At 39.9% G+C, this 17,876-nt stretch overlaps 1 protein-coding gene across 3 annotated transcripts in view; it reads left to right on the forward strand.

Moving 5' to 3' along the window:
• The window catches only part of LOC147871358 (pancreatic triacylglycerol lipase-like), a 125,126-nt gene that overhangs the window by 68,471 nt on the left and 38,779 nt on the right, over positions 1-17,876 (forward strand). For all 3 annotated transcript variants that reach the window (XM_087339964.1, XM_087339965.1, XM_087339966.1), the window contains one exon: positions 13,503-13,668. In XM_087339964.1, coding sequence (XP_087196090.1) covers positions 13,527-13,668 — 142 coding nt within the window. In that variant the 5' untranslated portion in view covers positions 13,503-13,526. The remainder of the gene's footprint in view (positions 1-13,502; positions 13,669-17,876) is intronic.

The following is a 17,876-nucleotide window of genomic DNA, read 5'->3' on the forward strand; positions in this document are numbered from 1 at the left end:
ATATTAAATTTCACGTACCCCCTTAAGATGTCTTCGCGTACCCCCAGATATAATTTCTCTTCAACTTTATACCCCCAAAGTTGTTGGTGTATAATTCAAGTTATATATATTATATAATTACATCTAAAATAAATTAAATAAATTACATTACTGATTATTCAGTGTTTATCGTAAAGTAATATATTTTTTTAAATTACACGTATCCCCTAAGATGTCTTCGCGTACCCCCAGATACAATTTCTCTTCAACTTTGTACCCCCAAAGTTGTTGGTGTATAATTCAAGTTATATATATTATATAATTACATCTAAAATAAATTAAATAAATTACATTACTGATTATTCAGTGTTTATCGTAAAATAATTTTTTTTTTAAATTACACGTATCCCCTAAGATGTCTTCGCTTCCCCCAGATATAATTTCTCTTCAACTTTGTACCCCCAAAGTTGTTGGTGTATAATTCAAGTTATATATATTATATAATTACATCTAAAATAAATTATATAAATTACATTACTGATTATTCAGTGTTTATCGTAAAATAATATTTTTTTTAAAATTTCACGTATCCCCTAAGGTGTCTTCGCGTACCCCAGGTTGAATACCACTAGTCTAGCCCACTTGGGATCGACGTAAACCTAGGCCAGCTAATGCAGTCGCGGTCCTTCAGGATTTGTGCGATAATGAGCCTAAAACGATTTTTATATTCGTCATATCAGAGGATTTCACTTAAGTCCGTACAAATTTTGTCTTTTAGCACAAACGAGGGGGGTTAAATTGTATAAATAATAAATAATATTTTATTTCCAGCGTACAGTACCGATTAAAAACTTGTACTTTTTTGGGTAAGGGGGAGGGGTCGTTAGTCCCGTAAACATGGACGCAGATCTCGCCTGTACTTGGAACTGATAATCCGGACCAAATCTTCACGCGTGATTTATTTTGTTACGTTGTTAACTACTGACGTAAAACGTCCAGTGAGTTACAGTAAGATCATAAATTTACGATGACCGTGGGAGAAAGTTGTTATGGCCTCTTAACCAGGAATTAGCTTCAGGGGCTTAAAAAGATGATTAACTTAGGTTCTCAGCCAACGAACCGCGTGCCCCACGAACATTAACCAGTCGTGTTATGAAATGCGTCATTCCGTTTGATGCTAGTGGGACTGTTTATTGTATCCATCCGCGATAAAATTTGTGTGATGCAAGTTGCATCAGTACTCAAGGCGCGGTGTCGAACATTGGCAAAGCGACATGATATTGCAGGACTGTATGATCTTTGAAAGATTGCCAATGAATTAGGAGACGATCCTTGGCACAAAACAGTAAGAATAACTAATACAAAAAATACTGACGTGTCTCTGGGAGCTGTTGGAAAATGCCTTTCTTTTATCATTTCTTATGGTTGTCTCCTACTACAGTAAGATTTGCCTACGCTAACGTGTTCTTTTGTGGCGGAACCTAGGGTCTGTTCCTGCTGATGAGAGGTTATCCCGTCAGATAACTTGTCCTTTGTGCAAAGGATTTTGGTTGGATGATTCTCTGGGATTTGAGCCCAGAGGGGGCAGGATCGCTTCGGCTGAAGATCTCCGTGATTTGGGTAGCGGCCCTCTTGAATTATACCCTGGCATTTGTCTTACAACAGAGGAAAGGCACGGAAAACCTCGGTCAGGGTAGCGGAGTGGTAAGACCACTCGTAGAGCCGACTTCGCCACAGCCTCGGCTGGCCCGCTGAACATCAGTCCCCTTCGGTTGCCCTTGGGCGAGACTACATCGTATCTCCATTTAAGTCTCTCTGAGACGAGTCTCCGTTATAAACATCAGTGCCTACGACCTTCATAATTTAAACAATTAACATTGCTCTGGTTCAATGCTCAGATTTGTTCCTGGGAACCCAATCTAACCCAACCGAACCTAATCCAATCAAACCTAACCCAACCCAACCTAACCCAACCTAACCTAACCTAACCCAACGTAACCCAAACAAATCTAACCGAACTTAACCCAACCCAACCCAACCTAACCTAACGTAACCTAACACAACCTAACCTAACCCAACCCAATCTAACCTAACGTAACCTAACACAACCTAACCCAACCGAACCTAACCCAACCTAACCCAACCCAACCCAACCTTGTCTAACCCAACCCAATCCAACCCAACGTAAACCAACCCAATCTAACCCAACCTAACATAACGTAACATAACACAACCCAACCCAACCCAATCTAACCTAACGTAACCTAACACAACCTAACCCAACCCAACCTAACCCAACCTAACCCAACCCAACCCAACCTTGTCTAACCCAACCCAATCCAACCCAATCTAACCCAACCTAACATAACGTAACATAACACAACCTAACCTAACCCAACCCAACCTAACCCAACCCAATCTAACCCAACCTAACCCAACCTAACCCAACCCAACCCAACCTTGTCTAACCCAACCCAATCCAACCCAACGTAACCCAACCCAATCTAACCCAACCTAACATAACGTAACATAACACAACCTAACCTAACCCAACCCAACCTAACCTAACGTAACCTAACACAACCTAACCTAACCCAATATAACCCAACCCAACCTAACCCAACCTAGTCTAACACAACCCAACATAACCTAACGTAACCTAATTCAACCTAACCTAACCCAACGTAACCCAACCTAACCTAACCTAATCTAACCTAACCTAACGCAACCCAACCTAACCTAACCCAACCTAACCTAACCCAACCCAACCTAACCTAACCCAACCCAACCTAACCTAACCCAACCCAATCTAACCCAACCTAACCCAACCTAACCCAACCCAACCCAACCTTGTCTAACCCAACCCAATCCAACCCAACGTAACCCAACCCAATCTAAAGCAACCTAACATAACGTAATATAACACAACCTAACCTAACCCAACCCAACCTAACCTAACGTAACCTAACACAACCTAACCTAACCCAATATAACCCAACCCAACCTAACCCAACCTAGTCTAACACAACCCAACATAACCTAACGTAACCTAATTCAACCTAACCTAACCCAACGTAACCCAACCTAATCTAACCTAACCTAACGCAACCCAACCTAACCTAACCCAACCTAGTCTAACCCAACCTAGTCTAACCCAACCCAATCTAACCTAACGTAACCTAACACAACCTAATCTAACCCAACCCAATCTAACCCATCCCAACCCAACCTAACCTAACGTAACCTAACACAACCTAACCTAACGTAACCTAACTCAACCTAACCTAACCCAACGTAACCCAACCAAATCTAACCGAACCCAACCCAACCAAATCGAATCTAACCTAACCTAAACTTTGTTTCAGAAGGTCAGAACTGACCATTGTCTGACATCTTCGGAAATATTATCCTAAAGAAAGTAATTAAATGTGCCTGCGGGTATTCCCAGGACAGGCGTTTTTTTCCTGTCAGATTTCGGAATGAGCCTTCCGGTGCTTAAGATTTTTTCCTTGCTTTTACGCGCGTCTTGACGTGACTGACTATTGACGTTACTTCATCTCGAGCAGTCATATGGAGTCCAGTGGGATGAGAAGATGATCATGAATAGTGACTTAGGATTTCGAAGGAAACAGTTATGCATTTTATATAATGTACATGAAATGAACGTCCCGCGTCTTAGCCACGCGGTCTGAGGCATCGTGCTTCGGACCGGCGATACGCAATGCGCGCTGGTTCGAGTCTCGGGGGAGAAGAAATTTTCTCATGAGCTTTCGACCAGTGTATGGGACCTGGGCCAACCCAGCATCGTGAGGAAATTGGGAGCTACAATCCGGTCATGAAAACTAGCAATGACTGGGGGTTCGTCGTGCTGACCACACGTCACCCTGTATCTGGTTGGATGATCGTTCACCTCTGCTTAGGCATGTGAACGTGAGGCCAGCAGTCAAGCTAGTCGGCTATGGCTCTCAGAGGGCTCTTACGCTGCGGATTATTATTATTACATGAAATGAACGTACTTCCGTTTGTCCGCACGAATCAACTCGAGAACTGCTGGACGGATTTAGATTAAATATGGTATGGACGTTACTCCATCAAGGACTATCCTAAAATCGTACTTTTTAGTTTACAGTAATTATTAATACCAACATAGCAGGCGAATATGCTTGTGAGGTGCAATTAATATTATTGTAATTTGCGATAGGCCATTACAGTGATCTATGGTTATAGATATTTTGAAAAATACTAGACTTTGTTTGCAATTATTTGTACGGTGTAAAATGGCGTAGCGGAAGCATGAAGGAAAATACTTATACTTTTTTACTTTACTTTTAATTTTGCTTTGTCATCCCGTGTTTACGAGTCGAGTAAGCCACCACAGAAATGGCATACCATCTGACGTATCGGTATTCATTTAAATTTCTTGAAGAATAAGGCAGTAAGCTCCTCTGAAATAATGTTCGAGGATATTGCGCCACGTAGTTTGGTAGATAATGACCGAAGTTTCAGAGGCGCTCCATCATCGCCCTGATGATGGAGGCAGTAAGCTCCTCTGAAACAATGTTCTAGGATATTGCGCCACGTCGTTTGGTAGATAATGACCGAAGTTTCAGAGGCGCTCCATCATCGCCCTGATGATGGAGGCAGTAAGCTCCTCTGAAATAATGTTCGAGGATATTGCGCCACGTAGTTTGGTAGATAATGACCGAAGTTTCAGAGGCGCTCCATCATCGCCCTGATGATGGAGGCAGTAAGCTCCTCTGAAACAATGTTCTAGGATATTGCGCCACGTCGTTTGGTAGATAATGACCGAAGTTTCAGAGGCGCTCCATCATCGCCCTGATGATGGAGGCAGTAAGCTCCTCTGAAACAATGTTCTAGGATATTGCGCCACGTCGTTTGGTAGATAATGACCAGTGTTTCAGAGGAGCTTACTGCCTCCATCATCAGGGCGATGATGGAGCGCCTCTGAAACTTCGGTCGTTATCTACTAAACTACGTGGCATTATCAAATTCCATGACATCTTCCGTCTGTGTGTTTATTAAAGCATAACAAATATTCTTGCCCCTGGGTTTCGGCTCCTGGATTTTAATTTGTCATTTCGGCTTTCGGCGTAGGTCATGTCCAATTTTGATAGTTGTCCAACGTTTTGGGCAGACATTGTATTCGCCATCTTCTGCGCTCTGGACTCGTGGAAGGCAGGCCTTACGATTTAGTCGGAAGGTAAGTCTCAAACCGCTGAGAGACCTTACACGTGCAACCCCGGTCCGGTTTCCTTTTATTCTTAAATTGACTCTACAACTTATTCGTTGACGAGGATGTGACTTTCTAAATGGGTCAAAAAGTTGGGTAGCTAAACCAAAACGTTCTCATATTAATCTGCTAATAAAATACGGTCACAGCCGAATGACTGTCAGTTGTTTTCTTACAAAACATTTCTTACTTTCTACGTTGTACAATCAAGGCCGTTACAACTACGTGAGTTTGAAAACGAATTCATGTGATCAGGGTCTCATGTCAGCCCTGTACAGTGCTGCGCTCTGTGATTGACATGATTAAACAAACGCTTCAAGACTCACTTCCTCCCTAATCTGCCACGTTTATTATTTATTTAGTGTTCTGTCTGAGGACAGGTCCATATGAACAGGATCCTTCCATCCTTTTCTCGGACTGGGACCTGTTCATGTACGTTCTTGGCAGATGATCCAGAAGTGGTTTGCCATTGCCTTCTTCTGTGTGTGAATGGAGTGCCACGGAGAAACCGGGGAAGCCCCCGGAGGAAAACTCCGTGTTGCCTAGACCACGGCCTTGCCCAACACAAGTTATAAATTCGGGCACCGCCGGGAATCGAACCCGAGACCCCAGGATTACAAGGCCAGCGTTCTGACCGCTAGACCACCTCATCTTATTATTATTTAGTGTTCTGTCTGACGACAGGTCCATATGAACAGGATCCTTCCATCCTTTTCTCGGACTGGGACCTGTTCATATACGTTCTTGGCAGATGATCCAGAAGTGGTTTGCCATTGCCTTCTTCTGTGTGTGAATGGAGTAATTGTTGGGATGCCACGGAGGAAAACTCCGTGTTGCCTAGACCACGGCCTTGCCCAACACAAGTTATAAACCCGAGAGCCCAGGATTACAAGGCCACCGTTCTAACCGCTAGACCACGTTACGACTTACAAATTTCAATGTAAGACTTCACGTTGAAGAAATCGAGCCACTATCGATTTATGGGAGGTTCGATTTTCGGCCATAACTTCCGGTTCGCCTTCCCAGACGTAATGTTCATAGTTACCCTTAAAATTAAAACTAATGAATTGTGTGTTACCTTCGAACTCCATAGAGCAGAGGTTCCCAAAGTGTGGGGGGCGCGAGTGGTTTTCTGGGGGGGGGGGGGGGGGGTTTGTATGAAAAACTTTTTTAACGAAGTATTTAGAAACATTTTTAACATCCTTTGCTTGGTTGTGGCAGTTTAATTGTCTTACATTGCTGTATATTCATAGCTAAATTTTATGAGATGGTAAAGTTGCGTCATATTGTGATATAATAAATATATATTGTTTAAATCTTGTCCGTCTAATCACAATAAATTCTTATTAAATATTAAAATATTACAATAATTAACATTTAAAATATTAAATGATGTTCATTATCGAAATATCATTTAATATTTTAAATATTTTAAATGCTAAATTTTATGTCAAATCTGTTTGCTTGCATTTGTTCTGGAAAGGGGGTTTGAAATTTATGAAATGTTTTAAGGGGGACGCAAGGTATAAAAGTTTGGGAACCTCTGTCATAGAGCGTAACGATTTTTTCAAAGTTAATATTCGCTGCGTTATTGAATAAATTCGCCACATTTTATGGAACTGCTGGTTCATTGTCGAATTTCCACTAACTCACTACCGGTCTGTATACTGAGCCTGATGAATCCACTCGACGTTTTCACACCATATGTTAATAAAGCCAATTTTAATATTATCAAGTTCTCCCAATTAGTCTGATCCTTTTAGGGTGTTTTACTAAAATTCTGTATGTATTTAACCTATCATTTGATCGCCCAACTATTACGAGAAACGTTTAAATTATGAACGTCTTCATTACGCAAATTCTGCGGGAAATCACTGACAGTTCTGTCGAGATATCAGATCATGAGGTCTCAGATGAGTTTTACATTTCTGTTCGTACACGTCGCATCGCCAATGAGAGGCGTGCGTCGGAAATGCCTTTTCTCTTTACATATGGACATTTTTATCTGAGACCAACAACAGCGGAGGTCTCGAGAAAGTTTCCGATAAAAGCACGTGGAGAGCAAACAATTTTCATCGCGAAAGAAACTTCAGAAGCCACGTAATTAAGGAGACCTTAATCTGTAAAGGACCACGACACTTTAGAAGCGGCTATGGAAGGCAAACACGTGACGATCTGAAAAGAAAATATATTGGAATCTTGGCGCTTCGGAAACGTCGGATCCTACTCAAAAAATTTTAAAATTAAATTATTCGGTTATTCCGTCAAATCACAATGTATTTAAAATATGATAATTAAAATAATTAAAATATAATTCTGTGTTCCATATCGAATAATCGATTTACAATTGGAACAGTTACAACATGTTTCGGTTTTATTAAACCATCATCAGGTGTAAAATTATATTAAATTTAAAACTCAATTACAATTTTTTACAATTACTGAATAAACCTTGATCGGATACGGTAATACTTCTGGATCACCTCCAGAGACAACTGTGTTGTCTACTATTTTATCTCTGACCGATATAAACATCAAAAGCATCACTTCAAACAATAAAAGTTGATCCATTATATGAAAATATCTGGACACGACCTCCAAAAAAAACTACACTACGAAAAATTTTAAAAAATTGTAATTGAGTTTTAAATTTAATATAATTTTACACCTGATGATGGTTTAATAAAACCGAAACATGTTGTAACTGTTCCAATTGTAAATCGATTATTCGATATGGAACACAGAATGATATTTTAATTATCTTATTTTAAATACATTGTGATTTGACGGAATAACCAAATAATTTAATTTTAATTTAATAAATCACAATATGACGCAAATACACTATTTTATTTTTTCAAAAAATTTTAATATAAAATTGAAATAACTTCCATTATTTGTGACCCGGGGTGAGTGGATTATACTATTAAGTGATTCACAGCGATGCAGCATAATGAACAAGGCGCCTATTGGCCCTAAACTGAAAGATTAAAACAATTATTTATTTTAATCCGTCTTATCACAATATTTAAAATTTCTTATAATTAAGATAATAAAATATCATTGATGTTCCATATCGATTGATCGATTTACATCTTGGAACATTTTACACAACATGTTTCAGTTTTTATAAAACCATCATCAGGTGTAAAATATCTACGAACTTAAAACTCAAATATGATTCCATTTGGTGATGTTTTCATTGCGTTTGTTTGTTTGTCAATTGACCCACACCTATACGAAGACACTAGTACTTCTGGACATATCGGAACAATCACTCCTACATCTTTGACCGATATGTACATCCAATAAAATTTAAGAAAAAACAACATCTCCGTCCAAAAATGAAAAACAAACGCAATGAAAACATCACCAAATGGAATCATATTTGAGTTTTAAGTTCGTAGATATTTTACACCTGATGATGGTTTTATAAAAACCGAAACATGTTGTGTAAAATGTTCCAAGATGTAAATCGATCAATCGATATGGAACATCAATGATATTTTATTATCTTAATTATAAGAAATTTTAAATATTGTAATAAGACGGATTAAAATAAATAATTGTTATAATATTCACAATATGACGCAATTACACTATCTTATGAAAGATTAAAAATATAATTTTTAAAAAAATGGTGGAAAACATAACCGGCCAAAGTTTGTTTACTCAAAAACTAAAAATAAATATGATTAAATTTAAATAAGATGGCTGTCTTTTGGGTTTGGTAGAAATTTACAGGCGTTTTAGAGGTCCTTGCTGCCTCCATCACGAGGGCAATGATCGCATCTGCAAACCAGAAGACAGCCATTTGCTTTAAATTTAATCATATTTACAGACTCGTTTTGAATATTTTGCCGAATCTGTTGACAAATTCAGCTTTGTGCTTGAGATGTCAAATCGGAAGAGAGACAGAAAAAAACATCGAAAAAGAACTGATCAGGTATTGCCAACCTTAGAAAACTTTCTTATCTGCAGGTGATGAGAGTTTGAAGAATTGTAAATGTTAAGTTCAGTAATTCCTTTTTCGTGTTTCTGACATGTTTAAATTGATTATTCAGCGAAAATTGGTGAAGTGTATGTAAATGTTTTTTAATCTTCTGAGAATAACTGCGTCTGCCGATAGAAGTTTTTCGAGGCTGAAACTGACAAACTCCTACCGCTGTACAATAACGGCACGGGGTACGCATTCTTTCAATAGAGAATTACAATTCTTCATCGATGGACTATTCATAAATCTTGTAGTCATTCAGTTTTAAAAAAAGAAACAGATATTTTTAGATTGAATTGAAAATTTATGTATTCTTATTACCAGTTTTTTTTAAGCATAATGCAGATTTATCAATTTCGATGCACTTGGGTCTGTAACTTTCCGAAAAATCTATGTTTAATTACAAAAATATATGAATTGTTTGTTTTTTTAAATTAAGATTACGGCTTAATCTAACTTTCTGGTCTTGATAGGCAGTCTCTGTTCGAATACGTCGTTAAATAAATAATTACTCGCCATAAGATTTACAGCTGAAAAATTAAAATTTACATAAAGTTATTTCTAGAGATGTATTTTTTAAATCGTCAAAATCACAATAATTTGAATTACCAAGAAAAGTATTGGGGCGCGACTACGAGGTGCGATCGGAAAGTTTAAAGACTGTGTCAATAGAGGGCGAACCGGATGTAGTACGAGCTTCTGCCGCTAGGGGGTGCGGCCTACATTCATAGTGAATCAGTGTGCCAGCCGGCATCATCGAATTAGCATTTGTTTCTTAGTTACGGGCGTTTTGGTAGTGCATTACACCGACCCTCCTGCGATTTCGGAATGGCGTGTGCATCAAATTTTGCCAAAGACTCGCCAAAACGGCTACGGAAACCTATGAAATGCTAAAGCAAGCATTTGGGGAGTCCGCAAACTTTTGTGTGGCATTCACGTTTTAAAAATGGCCGAACCTCTGTCGATGATGACGAGCGTTCTGGACGACCATCTTCGAGCACAACGCCCGAAAATGTTACGAAGATTCGGCAGGCCATTCACGAAGATCGACGTCGTACCATAAACGACTTGTCCGACATTGTTGGGATAGGCTATGGGACCTGTCAGCTGATTCTAAAGGAAGAACTCCACATGCGACGCATCCTGTCTGAGGACCAGAAGCAGAATCGACTTCTCGTTTGTCAGGAGCTCGAAGATCTTGCAAGAACCGACCCCAACTTCCTTTCTAAGCTCCGTGTGACTTCTTCCTCTTCCCAAAGATGAAAATTCAGCTAAAGGGAAGGAGATTTGAGACGATAGAAGAGATTCAGGCAGAATCGCAGATGGTGCTTGACAGGCTGACAAAGAAAGATTTCCAGGGATGCTTCCAGGCTTGGCAGCGGCGCTGGGATCGTTGTGTTCACTCCCAGGGGAACTACTTCGAGGGTGATGGATGAATTTAATACCTGAGATAAGTGTACGGGTTTTTATAGGCGCAGTCTTGAAACTTTCCGATCGCACCTCGTAACCTATAGTGGGACGAAAGAAAAGATATTATTTTCATAAAGAGCCTCGCGTTTTGATCCGTTGTCGCTGTCTCGAATTAATTGTTTCCTTATTTCTTAATCCTATTAATTATTTTATATGGATTAATTTATGTTCATATCTAGAGACAGATGGACGAAATCCTTTATTCCTGCCCTCTGCTGTCTTTTTTTAGAACTGCGTACGGTTGTTATAGGTTTCTGAAACTGGCAACTGCATTTAGCTGTTATTCCTAACCGATGCCAAAAGAATGGCGGAATTTTTCTCAAGGAAGTAAGTAGAAGCATTCCATTCGGACCATACACACCTCACACGCCACTGCTGTGCACACAGGAGAGAGCGAGTTAACATGTTCGGCGGATATACTAGAAGCGACCGGACATAATGCAGGACCAATTGAGGTCAAGTCGCTGAGACTCGCTGTAAGGTTGCAGTCTGCTTTATCTACCTGACCAGAAGCCACTGACAGCGGTGAAGTGTACGTTTTGATCTGTCATCGCGTGTTTTTTTTTTTTTTTGTAAAGCAGTGTAATAGTCCAGTTCAAGTGTTTCATTTCTGTGACAATGTGAAATTGTGTTAAATGTTTTGAACTGACAGCCAACGTCGATGTGTTCCGTGGATCAGGTATTATCATTGTTCAGTTTACTATTGGCTTTTCGTTCTGAAGAATTCTGACGATGGTGCAATACAGTCTGGATTATTCGGTTATTGGAGTTTGTCCATCGTCTGATTTTATAAAATTACACAATGTTTCGAGTACTGTATCTGCCCTACTCTCCAGGCGTGATTAACGGGAAGGACACTCACTCTGAGGGGTTAGTTAGTTCGCAACCACTGGACAATATACGTCAGAACAAAAAGTTTATACGCACCTGAGATCATGTTATATCAACGGTAGATAATAATATTAACAATAAAAATTATAAGGCACATGAGTCCTCAAAAGAGTGAACAAATTACAAATATTTCCCAGCACGTTTTGACAACCAGGATCCTCTTTGAAGGTGTTCGTAACAATGAATACATATAACGAAAGATACTCTACCGAAAAGTATCTTACGTCTGAAATGTCTCTGTAACGAGATATTAGATCCCATATCTTGTCACAAGCATATATAAATTTGTTAACACTTTCTTCTGTCTTGTGGGTTTTAACGCCATGTTGACAACATTTCAGAACAAAGCAAAACTACCACAAGTTATCTCGAGAGCTACTTTCTTAGGTGTTTCTCCTTCTGACCAATAGCGTCAAGGTTGCGCGAGCAGGCGTTTTACTGACGACAGAAAACAACATGGCATCAGGCGATCACAGATCACATAACCTCCTTCTTTCTGTCAATTGCTTTGTTAACACCTGTTTCTGGTGGCGGTGATAGCCATTGTTGGCTGGTGAAACACATTGTGAAAGAGGTCGAAGGCTCACAGATAAGGAAACGTTTCCTACCACACTCGTAAATAAATCCTATTCCGTGCCGGCCATTTTCCCCGCCCGTCTTTTGTTTGGCTACCAACATAATCTGTCTGTGCTTTACTGCCTCAGTCTTCATAAAGTTAGCACTTGCGAGTTCTTGTCGGGGGGGGGGGGGGGGGGGGGGTTAAGAGCGCTGCGCGCGCACCACCACGCTTTTTCTACCCGGCCGTTCCGTGCAGTTACCAGGCCGTGCCGAGTGCAACTATCCACAGCTCCAGGGAGCTCAGCTATTGCAAGTAATCTGTTTCCTAATGTATGTACGAGGTGCGATCGGAAAGTTTCAAGACTGCGCGTATAAAAAAAAAAAAAAAAACCCGTACACTTATCTCAGGTATTACATTTATCCATCACCCTCGAAGTAGTTCCCCTGGGAGTGAACACAACGATCCCAGCGCCGCTGCCAAGCCTGGAAGCATCCCTGGAAATCTTTCTTTGTCAGCCTGTCAAGCACCATCTGCGATTCTGCCTGAATCTCTTCTATCGTCTCAAATCTCCTTCCCTTTAGCTGAATTTTCATCTTTGGGAAGAGGAAGAAGTCACACGGAGCTTAGAAAGGAAGTTGGGGTCGGTTCTTGCAAGATCTTTGAGCTCCTGACAAACGAGAAGTCAAGTCGATTCTGCTTCTGGTCCTCAGACAGGATGCGTCGCATGTGGAGTTCTTCCTTTAGAATCAGCTGACAGGTCCCATAGCCTATCCCAACAATGTCGCACAAGTCGTTGATGGTACGACGTCGATCTTCGTAACATTTTCGGGCGTTGTGCTCGAAGATGGTCTTCCAGAACGCTCGTCATCATCGACAGAGGTTCGGCCATTTTTAAAACGTGAATGCCACACAAAAGTTTGTGCACGACCCATTGCTGACTTCCCAAATGCTTGCTTTAGCATTTCATAGGTTTCCGTAGCCGTTTTGGCGAGTCTTTGGCAAGAGATTCAGGCAGAATCGCAGATGGTGCTTGACAGGCTGACAAAGAAAGATTTCCAGGGATGCTTCCAGGCTTGGCAGCGGCGCTGGGATCGTTGTGTTCACTCCCAGGGGAACTACTTCGAGGGTGATGGATGAATTTAATACCTGAGATAAGTGTACGGGTTTTTATACGCGCAGTCTGGAAACTTTCCGATCGCACCTCGTACCTTTTAAAGTCCACACAGCGTCACAAGCCAGAATACCATTATCATCATAGCCGTGAGAACCTCATGTTTATACGTTTCTAAAATGTAATTAATAATTTAAAAATAGTTAGCAGACTTCCATATTGAAAAAATATTGTTCTGTTCCTGCAGATATCGACACTGACCAGCTGACAGATGGCGGTGGCAACAGGCACTGGGTGCCGAACCTGGCTAGCGGTGGTGCTCGTATCAGCCACGGTCCGCTTGGGCACCACCGGACTTCTAGGGGACTGGGGGCGTTCCGATCGCCTGCAAGTGAACATCCCGTGGCTCCCTTGTAAGTAACCAGCTTAAAAACTGAGGAGAGGCGAACAAGCTTTCGTGAAACTCGTGGCATTTTTTTTCTCAGAAGTTGGCATTGGTAATTTCAAGGGACCGTGTAATAAACAGAAGAGGTGATATAAGCGAGTTTTTAATGACGATGAATTATCTGTGCCAGAACCCGAAAGTGGACATTATATTGAACCAGTTTAGTCATCTCCCGTTCTTACATTCAATTTCCTTCCTGATCCTTGTCTTCATGTTATCTTCTCTGTCTTTCTACTCGACGCCTATGAATTGCCTCGCCTATCCGAGCTACGTTTCCAGCCCATCAAAAATTCGCATAGCCACCAGATGGAGACCACGGCAATCCGACTAGAAAATCCTATATATTGAATAACACAGGAATGTAAATAATTAGTGCTCACATGTAGAAAAAGTTGATGAGAAGTTGGAAGTTATGGAAGATGTTTTGGTTATACAAGACGGAAGAGTATCTGATGAGAAGGTGATTGGTGGCCTAATTATGTACGATCTTGGCAATAAGCTGGAGGGACTGAAGAAATTCACGAAAAACGTTGTTAGGTTAGCCTGTATTGGGACCAGATTTGAACCCCGGACATCTCAGAAACGAAGCGAGATTACATGAGTCGGATATTTTTTAGTGTTCTTTCTGTCTTTAACAATTCAGTTTCTTGGAAAGAAAGTGAGGTTATGTGCACGTACGACATTAGAGCAAACGACACAGTACAATCAGATATACAGATACTTTGCCCGTCACAGTTGAATCAAGGTCACTCTTACTACGATGTCCCTGCTCAAAACCAGTGTCGTTGCAAATACGGTATACACGTATTTATGAGCTGGAGTGTTCGTCCTTGAACTTCGCATCGAAATCGTTCGCTGATTTTCATGATACATTTAATAACGCGTAACCTAACAAGACAACACAGGAAGTGTTCTTCCAGCGACAAAACAGCTGAAGTACGGCCGGCCGTACCGATTTCAAGTAGTGTACCAACTGTAACAGCGAGAAACGCTTTCAGAAATTCAATGTGGCAGTGGTTTCGTCGTTTTGTGCGTAATGGGGTTCGTATTAGGGTTTATACAAAAACCGACTTTTGAAGAAAAAAAAATGTTTTCGAATTCCAGTATTTCCAAAAACCGGTTTTCGAATTTTTACAAAAATATAAGTAAAACAGTAAAAATATTTATACTCATTTTAAAAAATTTCAATTTATTTAATATTTATGGAACTACAAAAATATAACAAAATAAAATATACTACATACAAATCCAAATAAAAATAAAATAACTAAAATCCGTACAAAATATAAATTATAAATTTTTATTTCATTTAGTATTTTTCTTCAGGAAATATGATTTCAAAAAACATAAAATGTCCACTGAACGATTACTTAACCTTGTTCTTATTCTAGATACAAAATTGCCTGGCTACTGAACTTGGTGTTATCGTTTTCAGGGCATCAAATAATAAATCCAAATTCTTTGTTCTTTTGTTGGTTGCCACAAATACTGAAAATTCGGCCTTCAGTGTCTTCGGATTTGAAATTATTTCTTCAGGTTCCTGAAGAAACCTATGAATTGATTTTTCCATGGCTTCTTTTAGAGCATTGCCCTGATTAATAGCTTCTCCGTCTCCGATATATTCATCATCGGAATCTGTTTCCATAAAGAATTTGGATATATTCTAGACAATATTTTTCCAGATAACTTAGTAATATCGAATTTCGAAGCTAGTGCAAATACACTAGATTTCTTTGTTGAAATGTTTTGTGGATTTAGCAAATATAGCAAAAGGTTTACGAATCCAACTTGTCTTCTTTCTTGAATTCGTACTTCTAAAGCATTTAATAATTTGGAACTAATTTCAGTCTTTAAATTTTTTTAGTTCATTTAACAGAAATTTTTACATATTAATTCTAGTATATAAAACCGGTTTTTTAAATTTTAAAAACTGTTTTTGAATTTTCCAAATTTATCAAAAAACCCGGTTTTTAAACCCGGTTTTTGAAAACCGACAAACCCTAGTTCGTATGTAGTTTGAATAGCGTTTAAATAGAACATTCTGTATACAACTATACACATGAAAAGACAAATATTCCGCAAACGTATGAGTAGGCCTTGTAAAGTATATTTGATATGACACACATATTTATAGGTTAAAACATAATTAATGAGTGAGATACGAATTAATATCGATTTTTTATTCCCTAAAGAGTCATATCTGACATTTATTACAGGTAATTAATAATAAACTATTCTTACAGTCAATAAACTTACTCGACTTCGAACTAAACATAGGCGGGGTCTTGTGAACATGAGGGAGAGTTTCATAAATGGATAATCTCTTTTTAACTTCAAATCGTATTTTTTTTTGTAAATAAGTATTACGAAGTTTTCTGTTGACGTATGTAAATGAATATGTGTTTAAAGCAAACAATTGAGATGGCTTAGTGCAAACACACTCAGCACTAAGTGCACATATTATAGAAATCGAGATGATCTTCACATTAGTTGTCTAATTGCACAGTAACTTGTGGAATATGGCAGTTGTCCTGTACATCGCTAAAGTCGTCATGATCCGAGGGCCTTGGGCGAGATTGATTAGCGAGGCCTCATAAGATTAAAAAAAATATATGTAGGGCATTTTTAGTGATTTAAATTATTATTATTATTAGCCACGGTGGTCTAGCGGTTAGAACGCTGGCCTTGTAATCCTGGGGTCTCGGGTTCGATTCCCGGCGGTGCCCGAATTTATAACTTGTGTTGGGCGAGGCCGTGGTCTAGGCAACACGGAGTTTTCCTCCGTTGCATCCCAACAATTACTCCATTCACACACAGAAGAAGGCAATGGCAAACCACTTCTGGATCATCTGCCAAGAACGTATATGAACAGGTCCCAGTCCGAGAAAAGGATGGAAGGATCCTGTTCATATGGACCTGTCGTCAGACAGAACACTAAATAAATAATAAGATGAGGTGGTCTAGCGGTTAGAACGCTGGCCTTGTAATCCTGGGGGTCTCGGGTTCGATTCCCGGCGGTGCCCGAATTTATAACTTGTGTTGGGCAAGGCCGTGGTCTAGGCAACACGGAGTTTTCCTCCGTGGCATCCCAACAATTACTCCATTCACACACAGAAGAAGGCAGTGGCAAACCACTTCTGGATCATCTGCCAAGAACGTATACGAACAGGTCCCAGTCCGAGAAAAGGATGGAAGGATCCTGTTCATATGGACCTGTCGTCAGACAGAACACTAAATAAATAATAAGATGAGGTGGTCTAGCGGTTAGAACGCTGGCCTTGTAATCCTGGGCTCTCGGGTTCGATTCCCGGCGGTGCCCGAATTTATAACTTGTGTTGGGCAAGGCCGTGGTCTAGGCAACACGGAGTTTTCCTCCGTGGCATCCCAACAATTACTCCATTCACACACACAGAAGAAGGCAATGGCAAACCACTTCTGGATCATCTGCCAAGAACGTATATGAACAGGTCCCAGTCCGAGAAAAGGATGGAAGGATCCTGTTCATATGGACCTGTCGTCACATAGAACACTAAATAAATAAATAAATTATTATAATTTCAACGACTTGAAAACTACTTCTCTAGAACTGCCAATACATGGAAGTTTTTCTTTTTTATAGATCGAAATTATAACTAGGGTAATTACTGCATTAACGACATATTCCAATATACATTGGTTACCAAGTCCAGAAAGTTAGGTTAGGTCTTAATCGTAATTGTAATTTCCAAAACATACAAGTACAGGTGTGAAGAACGCGAGACCTTGGGTTGTTGTCCACCCCTCCCCCACCCCCTGGGCTTCACCCCCACCGTTTGACAATCGCTATTTCATGACAACCGTAAAATTAACTTTTATAGGGCTAATATGCCTACGCGTCAGCACGTTTCAGCTCCAGACTAGCTGAGCGGATTTTCACGACACTTAATATGAATGTTACGTAATTCGAGACTTCCCTAACCTTTTTAATTTCCTACAGTTGGTAATAACAATATGGCGGACGCACGGACTTTTGACGTGAGAGTGACACTTGTCTTTCCTGTGTGACTATAGATAATTAAATAAATTGTAGTTTTTGTAGTGTTGACTTTGGCTCTCGGTTTCACAAAGACCACTCATAAACCACTGAAGTTAATCATGTGAAATTTTATTACAGATATATCATAAACGTTCGTAGAA

This window comes from Zootermopsis nevadensis, unplaced genomic scaffold (assembly GCF_977971745.1).
Source record: "Zootermopsis nevadensis isolate Lab colony 2312 unplaced genomic scaffold, Znev_1.0 Znev_ptg000058l, whole genome shotgun sequence".
NCBI classification, from domain to species: domain Eukaryota; kingdom Metazoa; phylum Arthropoda; class Insecta; order Blattodea; family Termopsidae; genus Zootermopsis; species Zootermopsis nevadensis.